The sequence below is a fragment of the Nansenia antarctica genome (genome assembly GCF_963989245.1).
Source record: "Nansenia antarctica genome assembly, chromosome: 11".
NCBI classification, from domain to species: Eukaryota; Metazoa; Chordata; class Actinopteri; order Argentiniformes; family Microstomatidae; genus Nansenia; species Nansenia antarctica.
Genome location: NC_137681.1, coordinates 33,054,616 through 33,079,615, shown reverse-complemented (window position 1 = coordinate 33,079,615; position 25,000 = coordinate 33,054,616). Strand labels below are relative to the sequence as shown.

At 45.9% G+C, this 25,000-nt stretch overlaps 1 protein-coding gene across 1 annotated transcript in view; it reads left to right on the top strand.

Moving 5' to 3' along the window:
* The window catches only part of itgb4 (integrin, beta 4), a gene marked incomplete at both ends in the record, with an annotated part of 97,149 nt that extends 72,237 nt beyond the window's left edge, over positions 1–24,912 (top strand). Inside the window, 10 exon segments of the mRNA XM_080541584.1 lie at positions 2,691–2,885; positions 11,862–12,061; positions 12,667–12,757; positions 13,185–13,334; positions 20,074–20,262; positions 22,677–22,690; positions 22,692–22,833; positions 23,287–23,451; positions 24,306–24,431; positions 24,773–24,912. Coding sequence (XP_080397710.1) covers positions 2,691–2,885; positions 11,862–12,061; positions 12,667–12,757; positions 13,185–13,334; positions 20,074–20,262; positions 22,677–22,690; positions 22,692–22,833; positions 23,287–23,451; positions 24,306–24,431; positions 24,773–24,912 — 1,412 coding nt within the window.
* Between the last annotated feature and the right edge of the window lie 88 nt (positions 24,913–25,000).

Sequence of the window (25,000 nt, the reverse complement as noted above, 5' to 3'; positions counted from 1 at the left end):
TGTCTGTCTGCCACAGTGTTCTCTTTCTATCTGTCTGTCTGCCACAGTGTTCTCTTTCTACCTGTCTGTCTGCTACAGTGTTCTCTTTCTACCTGTCTGTCTGCCACAGTGTTCTCTTTCTATCTGTCTGTCTGCCACAGTGTTCTCTTTCTACCTGTCTGTCTGCCACAGTGTTCTCTTTCTATCTGTCTGTCTGCCACAGTGTTCTCTTTCTATCTGTCTGTCTGCTACAGCGTTCTCTTTCTACCTGTCTGTCTGCTACAGCGTTCTCTTTCTACCTGTCTGTCTGCCACAGTGTTCTCTTTCTATCTGTCTGTCTGCCACAGTGTTCTCTTTCTATCTGTCTGTCTGCCACAGTGTTCTCTTTCTACCTGTCTGTCTGCTACAGTGTTCTCTTTCTACCTGTCTGTCTGCCACAGTGTTCTCTTTCTACCTGTCTGTCTGCCACAGTGTTCTCTTTCTATCTGTCTGTCTGCCACAGTGTTCTCTTTCTATCTGTCTGTCTGCCACAGTGTTCTCTTTCTACCTGTCTGTCTGCCACAGTGTTCTCTTTCTACCTGTCTGTCTGCCACAGTGTTCTCTTCCATCATCGCCCACGCAGTCTGCTTCTTCCACTGTATCCTCCTCAACCCTCCATGTCCTCCACCAGACTTCAGGAGTGCTGCTAGCTAGCATGGTGCCAAACCATCAGACCATCAAACCATCAGACCATCAAACCATCAAACCATCAAACCATCAAACCACGCTTTGCAAAAGTACCAAGCTACCAGGCCCTGCCTCCATCCTGCCCACCCACTAAACACACACTCCCACCCCCCCCTGCATGCTTGCCCCTCCCTGCCCCACCCCCCCCATAACAAGGCTCCAAGCATGTCCAGCTGGTGGGGTCAGCCCTGGACCTGCGTACGGTGTCGTGGAGAAAACACGTTGTGGACGTCATCCCCCCCAGGCGCCTCAGCACTGACACAGAGACCAGCCAGGACGGCAGCCCCCACCCCCGCAGACCACACCCCCCCCAGACAGGTGAACACCCCCCCGGACAGACAGACAGACTGACAGACAAGACAGACAGACTGACAGACAGACAGACTGACTGACAGACAGACAGACAGACAGACTGACTGACTGACAGACAGACTGACTGACAGATAAGACAGACAAGACAGACAGACAAGATAGACAGACAAGACAGACAGACTGACAGACAGACAGACAGACAGACAGACAGACACAGACAGGCAAGACAGACAGACAAGATAGACAGACAGACAGACACAGACAGGCAAGACAGACAAGATAGACAGACAGACAGACAGAGAAGACAGACAGACAGACAGACAAGATAGACAAGACAGACAGACAGACAGACAAGACAGACAGACAAGACAGACAAGACAGACAGACAGATACAGACACAGACAGACAAGACAGACAGACAGACAGACAAGACAGACAGACAGACAGACAGACAGACAAGACAGACAGACAGACAGACAGACAGACAAGACAGACAGACAAGACAGACAAGACAGACAGACAGACAGACAGACAAGACAGACAGACAAGACAGACAAGACAGACAGACAGACAGACAGACCAGCTACCAGACAGACAGACAGACAGACAGACAGACAAGACAGACAGACAAGACAGACAGACAGACAGACAGACAAGACAGACAGACAAGACAGACAAGACAGACAGACAGACAGACAGACCAGCTACCAGACAGACAGACAGACAGACAGACAGACAAGACAGACAGACAAGACAGACAAGACAGACAGACAGACAGACAGACAGACCAGCTACCAGACAGACAGACAGACAGACAAGACGGATGGACGGACGGACGGACAGACAGACATGGCTAACCAACACGACAACAACAAACCAGCTTCCTCTCTCGCCCCTCCTGCCCATGCCTTGCAGCCCCATCCCCCCCCCCCCCCCACACACACACACACACAGATGGGCCACCAGGCATCAACTGCTCCAGTTGATGGGTCATGGTGTGTCTTTACCAGGTGTCTGTCTGTCCTCTCTCCACCCTGCTGGGGCCCAGGGGGTCTGTTGTGTGGCTGAGAGCTGGGCGTGGTGGTGACGTCTACTGCATCTCTCTCTGTGCAGTCCAAGTTGGTCCCAGGTGGTCTTCCTGTTGCGCAATGTGTCAGTTGCCGCTGTCACTGGTGTTGAGCTGTCACTGGTGTTGAGCTGTCACTGGTGTTGCCGCTGTCACTGGTGTTGAGCTGTCACTGGTGTTGAGCTGTCACTGGTGTTGCCGCTGTCACTGGTGTTGAGCTGTCACTGGTGTTGAGCTGTCACTGGTGTTGAGCTGTCACTGGTGTTGAGCTGTCACTGGTGTTGAGCTGTCACTGGTGTTGCCGCTGTCACTGGTGTTGAGCTGTCACTGGTGTTGAGCTTTGAAACTCTTGAATTCTTTGGTTTTGTTCTGGATTCCACCACGTTTGTTGTTTCGGTTCTGCTTGGTTCCCAGGACATGTTCTCTGGTCTCTGTTCTGTCGGTCTCTGCTTCCAGAAAAGGTTCTCCTCTACTCAGCAGTCTGGTTGACCCAGAAAGGTTCTCCTTCTCTCAGCAGTCTGGTTGACCCAGAAAGGTTCTCCTTCTCTCAGCAGTCTGGTTCACCCTCCTGTTGTTGTGGTTGTGGTTGTGCTTGTCTGACCTCCAGACCAGCTGATGAACGGGAAATGGGACCAGAGCTTCTTGTACCCGGGGGGAGCGGGTTCCATGTCGCGCAACTTCTCCACCTCCAGCTACGGCCAGCAGTCACCCCTCTCCTCCCTCAGCTCCACCTACAGGACGGGGGCGGGGGGCAGCTCCACCACCATGGAGTCCACCACCACCTACATGTCTACAGGTCCAGGTGAGAAGGGGGCCCAAGCAGTGGATGGGGGGACACACACTCACTCACTCACTCACTCACTCACACACTCACTCACTCACTCACACACTCACACACTCACTCACTCACTCACACACTCACTCACTCACTCACTCACCCACCCACTAGGGCTGCACGATTTGGAAAGAAAAAAAAATCGAATTGCGATTATTTGGACAGATATTGCGATTGCGATTTAATTTGCGTTTTTGTTTTTTAAAGCGACCCAAAGGAAGTTTTTGTAAAGTGTGGCCATATCTCCGGCTAGGAAGGTCGTATCAACGTGCAGTTTGTTTGTACGTCTTCAGGGGACTTAGAGGCTCCCTCCTCTAGCACCCCCACAGCCCGAGCTACGAGTGAAAGAACTAAACTTACATTGGGTTGCTTTAAAGTTGGGTTGCTTTTTGGGTTGCTTTAAAATCAAGCTTCAGATTAAAACATGTGATGGAGCATTACTAACCTGACTCAGGTGGTTTGTTTCACACAACCATCTAGGAAAGCTTAATTGGAAGCTGTTTGGAAAAGGGCAGGTACTTTCAAAAAATACTTGGCAGGTGATTGGATGAATCTGTCTATCACCTTCTATCATGGACTAATTTCAGAGAGCATTACCACATGATACCATCAAACTGTTAACTGCTCTTATTCCATCAAACTGTTCTAATGCAAGGATGAGAACTTAAAAGATATGAATTGGAACAACATATTTATGTATGGGTTTTTTAAACAGCTGCCATTTTGTTTCTCTCAAGTGTCATTTTTTTTGAACAATTCCAATATGAAAATAAAATAGGACCTTTCTACAAACAAGGTTATTTAATTATGGCTCAGGAGCAGCATCTAAATATTGCACATACTGCAATCAAGTTAAATAAAGTCATAATAAAAATGTCCAGTAAAAAAGAATAGGTCCTTTCTGTAAACATTGAAATAGATAAAGCTCTTCAACTCGTCGTAATGTATGTACGTGCACGGCTCGACCGCAGATCGGTTGTTGTTGCATAGTACTCCACATTTTTCAGCTCTGTACGTGCGGGATGGAATCACATTATATTTTATTGAGCGTTTGGATGAGTTTTTTAAACTCTTCGTTGCTCACAGTGTTAATAGACACCACGTCTTTAGCGAGGTAATGCGTGATGGAATTGGTTATTTCACGGTGCCTTCGTGAGAACAGCCGCAAACGACTCTAAAACTCTAGTTTGCTTAACGTTAGACTGGGCTACGGGACTTTCACTTAACTCTCCGTTTCTGACCGTACACTCGTCATAGAGCTTTCCTGTGATACTTTTTCAAGTGCTGATACAGGTTTGTGGTGTTGCCTCTGGATGTAGAGATTGTTCCACGACAGGTCGTGCGCAACACCTGCTTTTGTTGCACATCCTAAACCCGAAATACTTACAACAGAAGTGCTGTTTTTCTTCGGGACTAAATCGTTGCTTCTGGCTCTGCTGAAGCCATTTATCCTATGGAGGGTGTATCATGCCGTATTTAAATACAATACAAACATCGGAATGCAATACACACATCGGAATGGAATACACGTGTAACACCAAATACAATGCAAAAATACGGAATGTTTGTGCCAAAATAAAAGCAATGTGTATTACATTTGAGCGCAGCGTATTCCATTCTAGCATGTGTATTGTATTTGGTCACGAGTGTATTCCATTCTGCATGTGTATTACATTTGAGCGCAGCGTATTCCATTCGGTCATGAGTGTATTCCATTCTAGTGTCGGTGTACTCATTTGCATTGCTTTTCGATATCCCATGTAAATCCGATGTAATTTGCATTGTATTCCATTCCGATGTAGGTATTATGGCACTTGCAAATACAATGCAAATTAGTATCCGCCCATATGCAAATTAGTATCCGCCCATAGGTTCTGCCCTTTCCGGCCATAGGATTCGCGATGCCAACGATGACGACAGTTTCTGTAATAGCTTATTAATAAAGATTCGAAAAATTATGCTGACCATCGTATTATCTTAGTTTAATGTCATTTCAATGAATCATATAACTTTTATTTACAACAAGCACAACACAAAAATCGCTATTATGCACCGTCTTTGTCCGCGAATAACACCGGCTGTGGAGGTGGTACAAACTTTGCTAACTTCACCATCTGTCTACGGTCATTTTGAGCCCTTAACCACCGCGCTGACACCCCGAGAAGTTATGCTTTTAACCGTAAACTCGATGAACCGGGAGTTCACCCGGCCGCTGCTGCTCGCAGCACCGCTTGTCCAGTTGACAGCAGGGGCAGAGAATATTTCTACCCCGGAATTCCATTCAAATGCCCGCGTCAGTCAGCCTTTTCCGTAGAAATACATCGCTCCGTTATATATCTAACGTTACATGTTTTAAGCCTGATCTGTGCATGATAGTGCTGCATTATGTTGATCTACTTATATCGATCTATAAATGCGGAGATTGGAGCCCCAGACAGCGCTGCACTCGTATCTATCAGCCTGTCTGTATAATGATGTCGTTGAATGCCGATGCTGTGGTACTGTGCTGAATGAACCATTCGCTGCTGTCTTAATAAATCAAGTACAGAGATTCCAACCCGTGTTGAACATTCTATTTCCTTGTCAAATCGTGTATGCTGTCATTGCTGTGCACCATGAGATGACAACGCATTTAAGATCACAATCCTCAATAGATTGATTCCATCGTTTTACCGACAAGAAGATTCTACAATCTATCAGCCTTTCCGTAGAAATACATCGCTCCCTGTATAACGATATATATCTAACGTTACATGTTTTAATAGTAAGGGCATTTTACCAGATGATTTGACCAATCTGCGAAGTAAATCGTTACCAAGAAATTTCTTCACCAATGTGTTTCTAAAGGTGTGTAATAACCTGTCCTAAAAGGTTGAAATTCAACTCCTGTGGGAAACCTCATAAAAAACTGCTCAAAGTTGGGGTACCGATAACCGATTTTCGAAAATTCGAAAATGCTTAAATTGGACTTGAGTAACTTTTGAGGGGTCAAACTAGGCATTTTTCATGATTCTGAGTTGATTGCAAGCATTTATTTGTCACCAAGAGCTAGGGGTGTAACGGATCACCTAACTCACGGATCGGATCGTGTCACGGATTTTGAGTCACGGATCGGATCATTTTTCGGATCAACACAAAACTTTTTTTTTTTTTAATAAAAACAACATTTTCCTTGCCCCCCGTCATCAACACACCAGGGTGATGTCGCGTTAAATGTGTGGCCATGCTTGACGTATTGCCTGCCTCATATGATTTCCGCGTGGCACAATGCCTACACACCATAACTTTCTTATCGACCTCCCTCCTTCCATCATTATTATAAGTAACAGGGAAGCCAAAGTGCTCCCATACATGTGATTTAAATGACGAGGGAGGGAGGCCTTTCCAGTTCGCCAACGTTGCTAGCACTCGCCATGATACTTGTTGCTGTGGATTCCCAGCTTCACGTGGAGTAGGTAAACAACAGAGTACTTTTTTTGTGTGTTTACACAATCACCCAGGCTGCTTAGCAGGTGATATGACGTGATATAAGTGGGACAGAGATGAGTGAATGAATGTTGTTGTCAACTCAGTACGCATGCAGAGAGTGAGAATAAAGCGCAGATGATTGTTTTTCTACCGGTTACATTTGAATGAATGAATGGTCTTTATTGTCATTGCTACAGTACAGGTACCAAACAACGAAATTTAGGAGGGGTGGCTCCCCTGGTGTTAGAAAAAAAAAAAAAAAAAAAAAAAACGATTTTGCTATTGATCCGCGGTACACATGCGATCCGAACCGTGGAGGGCGATCCGAACGGATCACGGATTATCCGTGATCCGTTACACCCCTACCAAGAGCACTTCCTGGTGCAACCCCCAACCCCCCCCCACCCCCATTGGTGGTTGGCATTCAAAGTGAGGAAGTTTGGAGGTAACAGGTAACATTAGACAACATTAGACAGCACCAGCAGAGAGGCACTATGATGGGCATGGACTCTTAGTCATAGGCCTCACTACATGTGGAACAATAGAACCAGGCTGCTTGAGCTACTCACACAGCCCAGCAGAGAGGTACTATCATGGGCATGGAAACAGAGTCATAGGCCTCACTACATGTGGAACAATAGAACCAGGCTGCTTGAGCTACTCACACAGCCCAGCAGAGAGGCACTATCATGGGCATGGACACTTAGTCATAGGCCTCACTACATGTGGAACAATAGAACCAGGCTGCTTGAGCTACTCACACAGCCCAGCAGAGAGGCACTATCATGGAGGTCATAGCTCCAGAAGAGGGGTGACTGGTAGACAGCTAGGCCCAGTGAGGGCTCTCCTAATCGGACTGGCAGTGTATCACATAGTACCTGGAGGTCAGAGCTCCAGAAGAGGGGTGACTGGTAGACAGCTAGGCCCAGTGAGAGCACTCCTAATCGGACTGACAGAGTAGCAGTTAGGCCCTGGAGGTCAGAGCTCCAGATGAGGGGTGAATGGTAGACAGCTAGGCCCAGTGAGAGCACTCCTAATCGGACTGACAGAGTAGCAGTTAGGCCCTGGAGCTCATGTGACCTCCAGCATAGGGCCACAGGCCTAGTCACAGCACCCATGGAAGGTGTGTTGTCTCTGGGCTGTGTGTCTAGCTGAACATCTCTGGTAGTCCTTGGTACATCTCATGTTGGTACATCTCTTCCACAATGGGAGGTGAGAGTGAAGCTATTCAGCTTCACTTTCATCTCCCTTTTTTTAGGCCTCCATAACAGGTAAGTTACTGCCCAGCAGAGTGTCTCTCTGCTGGGCTGAGTGAGTAGCTGAAGCAGCCTGGTTCTATTGTTCCACATGTAGTGAGGCCTATGACTCTGTTTCCATGCCCATGATAGTGTCTCTCTGCTGGGCTGTGTGAGTAAATGAAGCAGCCTGGTTCTATTGTTCCACATGTAGTGAGGCCTATGACTCTGTTTCCATGCCCATGATAGTACCTCTCTGCTGGGCTGTGTGAGTAGCTCAAGCAGCCTGGTTCTATTGTTCCACATGTAGTGAGGCCTATGACTAAGAGTCCATGCCCATCATAGTGCCTCTCTGCTGGTGCTGTCTAATGTTGTCTAATGTTACCTGTTACCTCCAAACTTCCTCACTTTGAATGCCAACCACCAATGGGGGTGGGGGGGGTTGGGGGTTGCACCAGGAAGTGCTCTTGGTGACAAATAAATGCTTGCAATCAACGCAGAATCATGAAAAATGCCTAGTTTGACCCCTCAAAAGTTACTCAAGTCCAATTTAAGCATTTTCGAATTTTCGAAAATCGGTTATCGGTACCCCAACTTTGAGCAGTTTTTTTATGAGGTTTCCCACAGGAGTTGAATTTCAACCTTTTAGGACATGTTATTACACACCTTTAGAAACACATTGGTGAAGAAATTTCTTGGTAACGATTTACTTCGCAGATTGGTCAAATATCTGGTAAAATGCCCTTACTATTAAAACATGTAACGTTAGATATATATCGTTATACAGGGAGCGATGTATTTCTACGGAAAGGCTGATAGATTGTAGAATCTTCTTGTCGGTAAAACGATGGAATCAATCTATTGAGGATTGTGATCTTAAATGCGTTGTCATCTCATGGTGCACAGCAATGACAGCATACACGATTTGACAAGGAAACACGGGTTGGAATCTCTGTACTTGATTTATTAAGACAGCAGCGAATGGTTCATTCAGCACAGTACCACAGCATCGGCATTCAACGACATCATTATACAGACAGGCTGATAGATACAAGTGCAGCGCTGTCTGGGGCTCCAATCTCCGCGTTTATAGATCGATATAAATAGATCAACATAATGCAGCACTATCATGCACAGATCAGCCTTAAAACATGTAACGTTAGATATATAACGGAGCGATGTATTTCTACGGAAAAGGCTGACTGACGCGGGCATTTGAATGGAATTCCGGGGTAGAAATATTCTCTGCCCCTGCTGTCAACTGGACAAGCGGTGCTGCGAGCAGCAGCGGCCGGGTGAACTCCCTGTTCATCGAGTTTACGGTTAAAAGCATAACTTCTCGGGGTGTCAGCGCGGTGGTTAAGGGCTCAAAATGACCGTAGACAAATGGTGAAGTTAGCAAAGTTTGTACCACCTCCACAGCCGGTGTTATTCGCGGACAAAGACGGTGCATAATAGCGATTTTTGTGTTGTGCTTGTTGTAAATAAAAGTTATATGATTCATTGAAATGATTAAACTAAGATAATACGATGGTCAGCATAATTTTTCGAATCTTTATTAATAAGCTATTACAGAAACTGTCGTCATCGTTGGCATCGCGAATCCTATGGCCGGAAAGGGCAGAACCTATGGGCGGATACTAATTTGCATATGGGCGGATACTAATTTGCATTGTATTTGCAAGTGCCATAATACCTACATCGGAATGGAATACAATGCAAATTACATCGGATTTACATGGGATATCGAAAAGCAATGCAAATGAGTACACCGACACTAGAATGGAATACACTCATGACCGAATGGAATACGCTGCGCTCAAATGTAATACACATGCAGAATGGAATACACTCGTGACCAAATACAATACACATGCTAGAATGGAATACGCTGCGCTCAAATGTAATACACATTGCTTTTATTTTGGCACAAACATTCCGTATTTTTGCATTGTATTTGGTGTTACCCGTGTATTCCATTCCGATGTGTGTATTGCATTCCGATGTTTGTATTGTATTTAAATACGGCATGATACACCCTCCATATTATCCACCATGAATGTTGCTAGCTACTGAAACGTCTTCACAGATTCACACCTGGGCGTTTCACGTGCAGTGTTGTTGTTCTTGGGTGTGTGCGTTCATTGACGTTGAATCCGACGCGCTGTATAATGTATCCCAAATCGCAGGCTTTGCGATTTGCTAATCGCACCATCTCAAATCGCGATTTCGATTTAAAATCGATTAATCGTGCAGCCCTACCACCCACCCACCCACCCACTCACTCACACACTCACTCACTCACTCACTCACTCACTCACTCACTCCCTCCCTCTCTCCCTCCCTCACTCACCCACCCACTCACTCACTCTTTACAAACTGAAAAGATTGAGTAGTAATAATAAAAAGAAACAAAAAATAAATAAAAGAAAGTATAGGGGTCTAATTAATTTTTAGATTACTAAATCTAAGTCTGGGTGTCTTTGTAGGACAATCTACTCTGGATATTGCAATTACACCTAGATTTCGCGCGGAGAAGCGGCGAACAAGCAACGCCAGCGTCCTCTCTCAACCGGCATCAATTAACACGAGAACAGCCATGGTGGGGTCATTAACACTAGAACAGCCATGGGTGGGGTCATTAACACTAGAACAGCCATGGGTGGGGTCATTAACACTAGAACAGCCATGGGTGGGGTCATTAACACTAGAACAGCCGTGGGTGGGATCATTAACACTAGAACAGCCATGGGTGGGGTCATTAACACTAGAACAGCCATGGTGGGGTCATTAACACTAGAACAGCCATGGTGGGGTCATTAACAATAGAACAGCCATGTGTGGGGTCATTAACACTAGAACAGCCATGTGTGGGGTCATTAACACTAGAACAGCCATGGGTGGGGTCATTAACACTAGAACAGCCATGGGTGGGGTCATTAACACTAGAACAGCCACGTGTGGGGTCATTAACACTAGAACAGCCATGGGTGGGGTCATTAACACTAGAACAGCCATGGGTGGGGTCATTAACACTAGAACAGCCATGGTGGGGTCATTAACACTAGAACAGCCATGGGTGGGGTCGGTTGGTAGAGCACCTTGGTAGAGCACCTTGGTAGAGCACCTTGGTAGAGCACCTTGGTAGAGCACCTTGGTAGAGCACCTTGGTAGATCACCTTGGTAGAGCACCTTGGTAGATCACCTTGGTAGAGCACCTTGGTAGAGCACCTTGGTAGAGCACCTTGGTAGAGCACCTTGGTAGAGTACCTTGGTAGAGCACCTTGGTAGAGCACCTTGGTAGAGCACCTTGCGCAACATGTGGGTTCGATTCCCACTGGAGCCAAATACAGAATACTGGAAACTACAGTCTATCCCCTCACTGCTACAGTCCATACCATCACTGCTACAGTCTATACCATCACTGCTACAGTCTATACCCTCACTGCTACAGTCCATACCATCACTGCTACAGTCTATACCCTCACTGCCATGTCAGTCGCTTCGGATAAGCGTCAGCAAAATGACATATATTATATCTATGTATCATATATTATATCATATATTATATCATATGTTATATCTATGTATCATATATTATATCTATGTATCATATATTATATCTATGTATATTATATCATATATTATATCATATATTATATTATATATTATATCATATATTATATCATATATTATATCATATATTATATCATATGTTATATTATGTTTAATATATTATATCATATGTTATATCTATGTATCATATATTATATCATATATTATATCATATGTTATATCTATGTATCATATATTAAATCTATGTATCATATATTATATCTATGTATATTATATCATATATTATATCATATATTATATTATATATTATATCATATATTATATCATATATTATATCATATATTATATCATGTTATATCTATGTATCATATATTATATCTATGTATCATATATTATATCTATGTATCATATATTATATCTATGTATCATATATTATATCGTCACCTTCTTAAAATAATGGTTCATGTCATATTTTCACATTTTGCAAAAAACAGAATAAACTGAACCAAATCTAGAATATAGGCCTATGATATTTCAGCCAAAACAGCATTTTCCTCCAAAGTGACCTAAGCCGGTATTTGAAGAAGGTGACGATATATGACATTCTGCTTTTTAAACATCCCTCTCTTTCCTCTACCCACAACCCCCCTCTCCCTTCCTGTAGGAAACTCACTCTCCCGCGGACAGGAAGTGATGATCGGAGGCGGCTCACGCACACAGGAAGTCATCATGAGGAAGAGGTCGGAGAACAGGGGTTACTATGACGACAACATCCGAGACTCCATCATCATGGGGGACATGCCCAGTGGGTTCCTGGACGGTCTAGGTAAGGAAGACTTCTGTCCAACCCAGACGTTTTGGAAGGTGAAATTATTCCTTCCACGTAAGTCTTTGACAAGAAGAGCCCGTTGCAATATACCTTCTGATTGGTCGATGGGGTGTCATGTGAGACGAGGGAAGGGTCTTTAGCAGGCTGACCGTGTAAGTGCTTGAGGTGGGGGGCTTGGTTGTCAGTTATCTGTGTCGGGGGCTAGGGGCTATAGACGCTTGTCTACAGAAGTGAGAGCTTGCAAGGAGCTAGGCTGACTGTCGCTCTGTCCTCCTCTCTCTCTCTCTCTCTCCCTTCTTTTTACTCCTCCCCTACTCCCTTATCCACCCTGATCTCTCTCCTTCCTCACTCCCGTCTTCTCTTCTCCACCTCTGTTCCTCCTTTCCTCCCTCCCTCGTTCCATCCCTCTGGTTCATCCCCCTCTCTTTCCTTCCCTCCTCCCGGGTTCCTCCCAACTCCTCCTCCCCCTCCTCCTCCTTCTTCTCTCTCATCCCCTCCTCTCTCTCTCTCTCTCTCTCTCTCTCTCTCTCCGCCCTGGCTGTCACGCTACCCTGCGCTCCCAGGTGGTTTTGGCTACAGCGGCAGCACAGCGGGCCTGTCTCAGACCCAGACCCAGACCCAGACCCAGGCTCAGAGCCAGTACAGCTACAGCCTGGCTCAGAGCCCGCGGGTCAGGACCCAGTCTGAGGACGTGAACGACGCCTTGCAGAACCTGGACATGGTGCTCCAGGGTGAGTCACGCATGGTCACCCAGAGAGACCCCCCCAGGACAGAGTCTCCGTCCCTAACCGCCACCGTAACCCCTCTGTCTCTTACTCAGTCATTTGTTTTTTCTGTCTCTCTCTCTCCCTCTCTCTCTCTCCTTCCTCCCTCCCTCCCTCTCACCCTCTCTCTCTCCCTCCCTCCCTCCCTCCCTCTCTCCCTCTCCCCCTCTCTCTCTCTCTCCCTGTCCCCCTCTCTCCCTCCCCCTCTCTCTCTCTCCCTCTCTCCCTCTCCCCCCCTCTCTCTCTCCCTCTCCCTCTCCCTCTCTCCCTCTTCCCCCCCCCACTCTCTCTCTCTCATCCTAACTAATCTGCTACTCCTGAGCGGAAACCAGAACTCTTCCGCCTGACCCTTCGACCCTTAACCTTTGACCCCTCTGCCCCCCCCCCATCTCAGACCCCAGGTTGACCCCGGGGGTCCCTGACACCCCCACCAGGCTGGTGTTCTCTGCCCTGGGCCCCACTGCCCTGAAGGTGAGCTGGCAGGAGCCCCACTGCGAGAGGGACGTGTTGGGGTACCGGGTGGTCTACCAGCTGCTCAACGGAGGTACGGTCCAATGACGGGTCATATACGGGTCCAATGACAGGTCATATACAGGTCCAATGACAGGTCATATACAGGTCCAATGACGGGTCATATACAGGTCCAATGACGGGTCATATACAGGTCCAATGACAGGTCATATACGGGTCCGATGACGGGTCATATACAGGTCCAATGACGGGTCATATACGGGTCCAATGACGGGTCATATACGGGTCCAATGACGGGTCATATACAGGTCCAATGACGGGTCATATACAGGTCCAATGACAGGTCATATACGGGTCCAATGACAGGTCATATACAGGTCCAATGACAGGTCATATACAGGTCCAATGACGGGTCATATACAGGTCCAATGACAGGTCATATACAGGTCCAATGACGGGTCATATACAGGTCCAATGACAGGTCATATACAGGTCCAATGACGGGTCATATACAGGTCCAATGACAGGTCATATACAGGTCCAATGACAGGTCATATACAGGTCCAATGACAGGTCATATACAGGTCCAATGACAGGTCATATACAGGTCCAATGACGGGTCATATACAGGTCCAATGACAGGTCATATACAGGTCCAATGACAGGTCATATACAGGTCTGTGATGGACCGAGCAAGTATAGGCACGAGGACACAGGGAAAATGTGAAAATTAAGGGTTTTTATTTACCCAAAAATAATACAGGGTTAACAAAAACCAACAGTGGGTTACAAAGGAAAATGAATAACATAATGGACGGGCCCAAATTAACTAATAACTGAACAGAACAAGAACAGAACACGAGCCTCCTGACACTGATGACCTCAAGGTATATATAGACCTGGTCAGGTACATTTAAATCATGCAGGGAATCAATTAATTAAACTAATACATAAATGAACAACTATACTCAAACAATTCAACACAAGCAATAAAGTTATGCAACACACATTTATGCCATTTGAATGACTTGCATACATAATGCCAATGTTAAACAAATAATATAAACAGTTAAACTAAACCAATCCCTCCCCCTGTAGTCTCCTGGGAGATGGCACAGTCCACCACCCCCACCCTCTGTATTTAGCAGGGTCCAAAATGGCCGCTCAATCCTTGCCTAGAGCCCAGAGAAGGTGGCGGACGACTCCCTGTGAGACACATGGACCATGGAGGAGAAAGACAGAATTTAGCAACATGTGATCAATACTGTCAATAAAGGACTGAACATGTGTGAAACAAAACCAAGGTCTGTTTGTTATGGGGTGGTGGTGATGTGTACTGAAACGTAAATGTTAAACTAACTGAATGAACAAAGGAAAGGTGTGTTGTAAGTGTGTTTGCTACTGACACCATGTGCGGCGATTTGGTGCAGCCGTCACAAGGTCCAATGACGGGTCATATACGGGTCCAATGATGGGTCATATACAGGTCCAATGACAGGTCATATACAGGTCCAATGACAGGTCATATACAGGTCCAATGACGGGTCATATACGTGTCCAATGACAGGTCATATACAGGTCCAATGACAGGTCATATACAGGTCCAATGATGGGTCATATACAGGTCCAATGACGGGTCATATACAGGTCCAATGACAGGTCATATACGGGTCCAATGACAGGTCATATACAGGTCCAATGACAGGTCATATACAGGTCCAATGATGGGTCATATACAGGTCCAATGACGGGTCATATACGGGTCCAATGACAGGTCATAAAGAATAGATTTCAAGATCCTTCTGCTTGTTTAGAAAGCTCTCACTGGCATAGCACCAGAATATGTTCAGACCTTTTGCTAGCATATCAGCCCAATAGAGCTCTCAGGTCTTCTGACGCTGGTTTTCTCTGTGTACCACATGTACAAAAGAAGAGATTTGGTGAGGCTGCATTCTCATTTTATGCACCCAGATTGTGGAATGCACTGCCAGTTTACATTAAGGATGCAACCTCAGCAAATATGTTCAAGTCAAGACTAAAAACCCATCTTTTTAATATTGCCTTTAAATGACTAAATAATTTAATTATGATTCTATAATGATTGGAGTACTTTGAGCTGCAACGTTTGAAGGAAAAGCGCTATACAAACAGGTCCAATGATGTCATATACAGTCACATGGCACTAGAACCATAACCAGGTTTTTTACACTAGAACAGCCATGGGTGAGGTCAATAACACTAGAACAGCCATGGGTGGGGTCATTAACACTAGAACAGCCATGGGTGGGGTCATTAACACTAGAACAGCCATGGTGGGGTCATTAACAGTAGAACAGCCATGGGTGGGGTCATTAACACTAGAACAGCCATGGTGGGGTCATTAACACTAGAACAGCCATGGGTGGGGTCATTAACACTAGAACAGCCATGGGTGGGGTCATTAACACTAGAACAGCCATGGGTGGGGTCATTAACACTAGAACAGCCATGGGTGGGGTCATTTGACACTGTGAGTAAAATAATTGTTTATATCTTTGCACTCGATCAAATTTCAGGACCCTCCTTTCATGACTTTTCCTAGATATGTGCGTTCTACCACCCAAATCAAATCAAATCAAATTTTATTTGTATAGCGCATTTCTTACAAGATGCAACTCAATGCGCTTTACACAATGAACATGTTCAGTCAATCAGTCAATCAATCAATCAATACTGACAGAGCCGCGAGCAGGCAAAAGTAAAAACCTGTACACTATGTAGCCAGGAAAAATTCCCTTGCAGCCCTCTGACGCTAGTTTTCTCTGTGTACCACATGTACAAAAGAAGAGATTTGGTGAGGCTGCATTCTCATTTTATGCACCCAGATTGTGGAATGCACTGCCAGTTTACATTAAGGATGCAACCTCAGCAAATATGTTCAAGTCAAGACTAAAAACCCATCTTTTTAATATTGCCTTTAAATGACTAAATAATTTAATTATGATTCTATAATGATTGGAGTACTTTGAGCTGCAACGTTTGAAGGAAAAGCGCTATACAAACAGGTCCAATGATGTCATATACAGTCACATGGCACTAGAACCATAACCAGGTTTTTTACACTAGAACAGCCATGGGTGAGGTCATTAACACTAGAACAGCCATGGGTGGGGTCATTAACACTAGAACAGCCATGGGTGGGGTCATTAACACTAGAACAGCCATGGGTGGGGTCATTAACACTAGAACAGCCATGGTGGGGTCATTAACAGTAGAACAGCCATGGGTGGGGTCATTAACACTAGAACAGCCATGGTGGGGTCATTAAGACTAGAACAGCCATGGGTGGGGTCATTAACACTAGAACAGCCATGGGTGGGGTCATTATGAATGAATGAATGAATGAATGAATGAATGAATGGTCTTTATTGTCATTGCTATAGTACAGGTACCAAACAACGACATTTGGGAGGGGTGGCTCCCCTGGTGCTAGGGAAAGAAAAAAAAAGAAAAAAAAAAAAAAAGAAGGGAAAGGAGCTGGTTTACATAAATAAAGGCTATGTACACTATCCACTATACTATACTGAACAGATAAAACACTGTGCTGTACTCTATGCTATGCTATACCTATTCTAACATTTCCTATTTCTCTGCAACCTTATGTACCCTAGGGTTGTCATATTGCACATAGTGTTATTGCACATTCATTTAAAGTGTCGCAGTTTGCAGGCTTGAAATGTACATATTTGTGCCTCAGCACTACACCTGATTTTTCAATTCAGCAGCTACCATCAATCCGTCCAGACTGTCCAGGGCCCAGAACCTAGGTCTTTGCTGTGTTCAGGGCCTGGATGGCCCTGGGGTAGAAGCTGAGCTTCAGTCTGTTTGTCCATTAACACTAGAACAGCCATGAGTGGGGTCATTGACACTAGAACAGCCATGGGTGAGGTCATTAACACTAGAACAGCCATGGTGTGGTCATTAACACTAGAACAGCCATGGGTGGGGTCATTAACACTAGAACAGCCATGGGTGGGGTCATTAACACTAGAACAGCCATGGGTGGGGTCATTAACACTAGAACAGCCATGGGTGGGGTCATTTGACACTGTGAGTAAAATAATTGTTTATATCTTTGCACTCGATCAAATTTCAGGACCCTCCTTTCATGACTTTTCCTAGATATGTGCGTTCTACCACCCAAATCAAATCAAATCAAATTTTATTTGTATAGCGCATTTCTTACAAGATGCAACTCAATGCGCTTTACACAATGAAAATGTTCAGTCAATCAGTCAATCAATCAATCAATACTGACAGAGCCGCGAGCAGGCAAAAGTAAAAACCTGTACACTATGTAGCCAGGAAAAATTCCCTTGCAGCCCTCTACACATAGAGCGACTACTAGCCAGTTTGCCTACCAGTACCCAGCGGTGGGCCCCCACACCCCCCCCCGGGGAGCCCCCGCCGCCCCACGCACCTAGCCCGCCCCACCACCAACACACCCGGCCCAGCCAAGCAAGCACAGACCCAAGAGGCCCCGCACAAGGACGGCCAAGCAGGTGCCCGGCGGCGGAACAGACCAGGCACACGGGGAAGCCGGGGGGCCCCAAGGGAAGGCCAAGGGCCACCGGCACAAAGCAAGCAAGCAAGCGCAAAAACCTGTACACCATGTATCCAGGAAAAATTCCTTGCATATTATCGGCGTACACACTGTCCATAAATTTAGTGTTATATCTGCATCGTTCTGCATCCAGCATGGTCACAGGTCCTGCCAAAAGAGAATCTTAAGCACAGTTATGATTAGGGTTGGGTACCGAAAATCGGTACCGGTAGGTACCGGTTACTTTACATTCGGTATGTACCCGTACCGAATCGCAAAGGAGATTTCGGTACCTCATTTCGGTACTTTTCTATCTCTTTCTCTATTTTTCTACGTCGTGACGTCACATCGCCTGTTAAATTTCCACTCAGTGAAAGCAGCGAGTACGGAAGGATAACGAGAAGGTTGCTAATAGCAACTTCCGCTAGCGGGTTGGCGTAACGCGACGCTCTACTTATGGGTGCATCCGTAAACTCGTTCTGGAATTCTGATCACCACTCGTGGAATGCCTTCTGTCCAATCAAATGACTTGCTCCCCTTATGACGTCGGGCCCAGTGTGCGCTGCGACGCTCTCAGAGCGAGTTTACGAACGCAAGCCTTTGATTGGACAGTGCACTCCAGGATTCGACGCGTCTGTTGATGACGTTGTGCGGATGTGTGGCTGCGTCTCTGCGAGGTGGACAACATGATCGGGGATCTCTTGATATTCGGGTACTGTGTCAGATCATGTATATATCATGTAGATATATCCTTATCCTACTACTGTGTCTGAAAAATCAATCGTCATGTCATCATGGACCAGAGAGGGGGAGGGGAGTAGTAGTAGCTGAGCGGCAACAGAGTTTGGATTTTGACGAGGTGGAGGGCTCCAGTTCATCAGAGTTATATTTCCTCTTGGTCTTCTTGGTTCTGGGGGCTATGCAGGCCTCTTCACTAGATCCCTTTTCTAAGAATATTCTGATGTCCTTGAGGGGCTGCCGAACAAGTGTGTACTCGTATTCGACATCAGTACCAACGATAGGCACCCCCAGCTTAATGGCTCAGGAGTTTTATTTTCATTTATTTTAATTTGAGTGTATATTTAACTAATATATATTGTGCCTCAGCAATAAAAAAGTGAAAAGCTGTTTAATGTTGTCGACCGTGTTATTATTATATCTATATATATATGTCATTTAAAAAAATCAAAAGTACCGAATTAAGTACCGTTTTGGTACCGGTACCGTTTTTAAAGTATCGGTTAGGTACCGGTACCGGATAAAACCCAAACGGTACCCAACCCTAGTTATGATGCAACAACACAATAAAGACAATAAAGATGACAGCAATACAACCTGATGGTGGTCCTGGTACACCCTTGTACCGGTTCCAGTACTGCTCTAGGTGCTACTGGGAGCTGACAGTGCCTCATCAGCACCCGGGTCCATTTTCCTGTCAACACAAATCTCAAAACACGAGTATGGTGTAATGGCCTATTGATCCTAGTTCTATAATGTCCAATGTCTCCCTTAGTATCAAAAGGCGACATTGAATAAGTAGGTTTTGAGGTCACGCTTAAAAATGTCCTGAGTTTTAGACAACCTCAGGCCCTCAGGTAGGGTGTTCCACAATCTAGGAGCATATATGCTAAAAGCTGATCCTCCAAATCTCTTTGTCCTAGCCTCTGGCACTATTAAAAGTTCCGTGCCACTAGACCGTAGGGGTCTAGCTGGTGTGTATCTTATGAGCATGTCCACCATGTAATTGGGTGCATCCCAGTGGAGTGATTTATAGACTAGTAAAAGGATCTTAAAGTCTATTCTATGACTGACAGGGAGCCAGTGTAGTGATCTCAAGACAGGTGTGATGTGCGCTCTTCGTTTGGTCCTAGTAAGGACACGAGCAGCAGCATTTTGAACCATTTGTAGTCTATTAATCATTTTAAGTATCCAGTATCCTTACCTCAGGATAAGCTAGTATAAATCTATTTAGCAGTTTTTCTGTGTAGGAGGCAGGCTAATTTACAAAACGCACCAACTAGTGGTCGTTGTGTGTAAGTAGCAGCTTCCCATTGTAAAGACGATGGTCCTTTAACCCCCGAGGCGGCTCTTATAGTAGGTGGAAAAGGCACGGCTGTGCTAGTGTTAACATTGTTTCAATTTCAATACCCCCCCCCAAATTTTTTTATTGGTTCACTGAAATATGAATTGTGTTGGAAGAACTGACGTGCCGAACATCTCGCCCCTCCAGGTGATATGAAGCGTATCGACGTGTCCAACCCAGCGGAGAAGTCGGTGGTGGTCCAGGACCTGCTGCCCAACCAGTCCTACCTGTTCAAGGTGAACGCCCAGAGCCAAGAGGGCTGGGGGCCGGAGAGAGAGGGCGTCATCACCATAGAGTCTGCTGTGGACCCCAACAGCCCCCTCAGCCCCATGCCAGGTAGATAGAAGCACCCCCCCCACACACACACCTTCTCTCCCTTAGTCTCTCACTCACTTTTGTCTCCTCCTCTCCTCTCCCCAACTCCTCCTTTATCTAGCCCTCTCTCTCTTTTCATGCTCTGCGTCTCGTATCATCCCCCTCAGCTTGGCGTACGGCTCTAAAGTTGGCCAAGCGAATTTGTATCTCACCCTCTGTCCCTCTGGTGCTTATGGGTGTCCCCCTCTCTCTCCCGTGGTGTTATGTGTTAATAACATCTGGACTCCAGCATGCTCAGTTGTCGGATATACTTGAATCTTTACGTGTTGTAGCCTAATGGCAAGTTAGCATATTGGAATTTAAAAACAAGGCTTAAACCTACGCCTGGGGGTATTCCACGTACCTTGATTAGTATATCGGCAATAAAAATAAAAGCCGCGTTCAGGCAACTCGTGATTGGAATTCAAGCCTCAGGTGATTCCTCGAACGAGGATCAGGCTTGTGTCATCAGTGTTCACAGAACACCGGTTTAGAAATCCTCGGTATGGGCGCGTGCACGCAGACATAAAGAGCCCCGAAGAGTCGAACTGTCGAAATGAAGATACTACACTCTACAGCGGTCCTACTTTTTGCGCAGCATTCCTACTTATTGATCTTTATGAAGACGAAAAATAAGATGTAAAATAGTGTAATACTGCCGCAATTAACAAGGCGAGGGAAATGGTTTGGCAAGAAATTGCTGACCGATTAAATGCATAGGTCATACTAGCCCCAGTTATTGTTATATGTTCATATTTTAATAAATAAATATTTACTACTGTGGTGATATCAGCAGCAGGCTACATACAGTTACATTGTCACGATGGCATAGTGGTATTGATCGCTGCCATAGTATTTATTCGTCATTTTAAGACGGTGGTTCAAATCCCTCTTCTGACACACTTTTTACTACATTTCGTTGTCTGAATCTAATCTAAAATCTCATCTAAAAAAGTATGTAGGCTGTAAAATATTGGTACAGGCTAATTTACAAGAACTGACACGATTACAATGGTGTTTGAAGCCTTTCTGAGTAGTAAATGATGTTCTTCTAACTGGACCCTGGATTTGGCATAGATTATTTTTTCTTAGGATTACTGATGGATAGATGATTCACTTAGACAGATATATATATTGTAAATCGATTTGCATGAAGGCTTCGGTTAAATGTAAAAAAAAAATACATTAAATTAAATCAAATTTCGAACCGTGAACCTTCGGGCCTCTAGCTGGCTGCCTTAACCCCTGCGCCAAACACACCGCTGTGATGACTCCAATGCAAGTTGATAGACATACCTATTTTCTTTTTTATTTATTTTTACACTTTTTTATTTATCTATCACACTTTCAAAATATCAAGTTATCTATCACACAATCAAACTATCTATCTATCGATCTCACTTTTAAAATATAAAATATCTATCACACAGTCAGTATCTATCACACAGTCAAACTATCTATCTATCTATCTCGTAAAAAGTGGGAACTAATATTTCCTAAAAGACACTTGAGGAACTGTCGTTCGGGATGTAGTTTCCGCCTGTGAGACATTTGTGACGCACGCATTACCTAAACCAGCCTGTAAACCTGGTCGCTACCAGAATTACTCAGAAGGATTGGTTGCATAGCAACCAAGCAGCGAATTATTTGAGCCACATTGATGGAACCGAACGCAAACTGAAATTATCGCAGATTAGAAGATTATCGCAGATTAGAAGATAATCAGCCTTCTAGGAATCGGCCCCTGGTTTGTCATAGTATAAAGAAACAAACATAACATCTCTCTCTCTCTCTCTCCCCCTCCCCCTCTCTCTCTCTCTCTCCCTACCTCTATCTCTCTCCCCCTCTCTCTCTCCCCCTCCCCCTCTCTCTCTCCCTCTCTCTCTCTCCCCTCTCTCTCTCTCTCTCTCTCTCTCCCCTCTCTCTCTCTCTCCCTACCCCTCTCTCTCTCTCCCCTCTCTCTCTCCCCCTCCCCCCCCCTCTCTCTCTCTCTCTCTCTCTCTCCCTCTCTCTCTCTCCCCCTCTCTCTCCCCCTCCCCCTCTCTCTCTCCCCTCCCCCTCTCTCTCTCTCTCTCCCTACCCCTTTCTCTCTCTCCCCCCCCCTCTCTCTCTCTCTCTCTCTCTCTCTCCCCCTCCCTCTCTCTCTCTCTCTCTCCCCCTCCCCCCCTCTCTCTCTCTCCCTCCCTCTCTCTCTCTCTCCCCCCTCCCTCTCTCTCTCCCTACCCCTCCCTCTCTCTCTCTCCCTCTCCCTCTCTCTCTCTCCCCCTCTCTCTCTCTCCCCCCCTCTCTCTCTCTCTCCCTCTCTCTCTCTCTCTCCCTCTCTCTCTCTCTCTCCCCCTCTCTCTCTCTCTCCCTCCCCCTCCCTCTCTCTCTCCCCTCCCCCTCTCTCCCCCCAGGCTCTCCGTTCACCCCTGAGCACCCCCAGTGCCCCCGGCCCCCTGGTGTTCACGGCGCTGAGCCCCGAGGCTCTGCAGCTGAGCTGGGAGAAACCCCGCAAGCCCAACGGAGACGTCCTGGGATACGTGGTCACCTGTGAACAGCTGCACGGAGGAGGTGAGGAGAGGGGGGGTGAGGGAGGTGAGGGGGGGTAAGGGGGCGGGGGAGGGGGTTGGCGACGACTGCCAATGGCCCCTGGCCTGAGCTAGTTTACGACTTGTGGATTGATGATTGACTTGCTTAGTCAAATGTATCGATTGTAAGTCGCTTTGAAATAAGCCGTCTGATAAATGCCAAAAATGTAAGTGTCAAAATGTCCTCCAGCAGACCCCTGTCTGTCTGTCTGTCACCCGATCCTAGTTTTATTTTAACAATGTATTTATTGATTCTTTATTGTTCTTCCATGTTCTCTCCTCCTCCTCCTCCTCTCTCCTCCCTCCTCCTCCTCCTCTCTCCTCCCTCCTCCTCCTCCTCCTCTCTCCTCCTCCTCCTTTTTCCTCCTCCTCCTCCTCCTCCTCCTTTCTCCTCCTCCTCCTCCTCCTCCTCTTCCTCCTCCTCCTCCTCTCCCAGGTGAGGTGCGTTCGTTCCAGGTGGGGGGTGACAGCTCTGAGACCAGTCTGACGGTACCGGACCTGAGTGAGAACATGCCCTACAAGTTCAAGGTCCAGGCCCGGACCACCCAGGGCTTCGGCCCAGAGAGAGAGGGCATCATCACCATCGAGTCTCAGGACGGAGGTAAGAGCCGTGTCCTCCACGTGTCCAGGTGTCCTTGAGCAAGGCACACACACACACACACACACACACACATACATACATTATAGCATCTAGTAAAATAAACATATTTTAAACATGTGTAATGTAATAAATAATAAATAAAGAAATAAAGAAATGTAAATAAATGTAACAGTTACAACGTCTCTTCCAGGAGAGATTGCTGTGTGTGTCTGCTGTACTGTGTGTCTGCTGTACTGTGTGTCTGCTGTACTGTGTGTCTGCTGTACAGACATTTTTTCTGTAAGAGACGTTGCTGTAACACGGTGGTTCGAACCCCGTCTGGCCATGTGTCGAGGTGTCCTTGAGCAAGGCATTGAACCGCTAATTGCTCCGTCTATGGCTGACCCTGTGACTAGAGCATAAAATACCTCCATAATAATTCCAACAATTGACTGACAAGTTGATTGCTTGGCTATAAAACAATTATTATTATTATTATTATTATTATTATTATTATTATTACTATTATTATTATTATATTATAACACAATAGAGCAGTGGAGGCCGGTGGAGGTGGAAATCGGAGGACGTCTCATTGTAATGCATGGAACAGAGTCAGGAATGGATTTTCTCTAATGCATTTCTCTTTCCACTCCATGCATTACTGATTTCTACCTCCACCAGAGCTTCCCTGCAACAGAACATATCTCTCTATCTTCTGTGTTCACTTGCTTCTCTCTCAGTCTTTCTCCAACTACAGCATATTAATAGTGATTTCTTGCAAGGATCTTGATGGACTGTGCAAAGAATTTGATTATTTTTTTACAGAAAATACATGATCTCTTCATCCTCCCTCTCCCTCCCTCCCTCTGTAGGCAGCATGTCTCAGTACAGCAGCAGCAGCCAGTCCATGACCAAGAGAGAAGTCTTCCAGCTTCCAACAGAGGTCAGCACTCGAACCAACGTCAGCCACACCATGTTCAACGACCCCTACTTCTCAGGTACAGTACTTCTAACCCTAACCCTAGCCCTAACCCTAACTTCACACTGTTCAACCAGGGACAATGAGGGACATTTAAACAAGCCCTCTGATTGGTAGATGGACAGCCCTCTCAGCCTTCTAGAGAGAACACCTGGATGTAGAATGATAGAGAGAACACCTGGATGTAGAATGATAGAGAGAACACCTGGATGTAGAATGATAGAGAGAACACCTGATGTAGAATGATAGAGAGAACACCTGGATGTAGAATGATAGAGAGAACACCTGGATGTAGAATGATAGAGAGAACACCTGGATGTAGAATGATAGAGAGAACACCTCTTCATCCCCCTCTTCCAGATGGAGGGATGATGATGACCAGCCAGCTGACAGAGACCAGCGGGATGGTCACACGTCAGGTGACCAAGGAGGTGGTCCAGAGGAGCGTGGTGGGCGGGACCAGCGTCACCAAGAAGGTGGAGAGGTTCTACGAGTCCTGAGGTCAAGGGTCATCATCTCCAAGATGGCGTCCGTAGGTCTAACACGTGAGGAAGGGTTTATAATAATAGTCACTGTTATGTGAAAGCG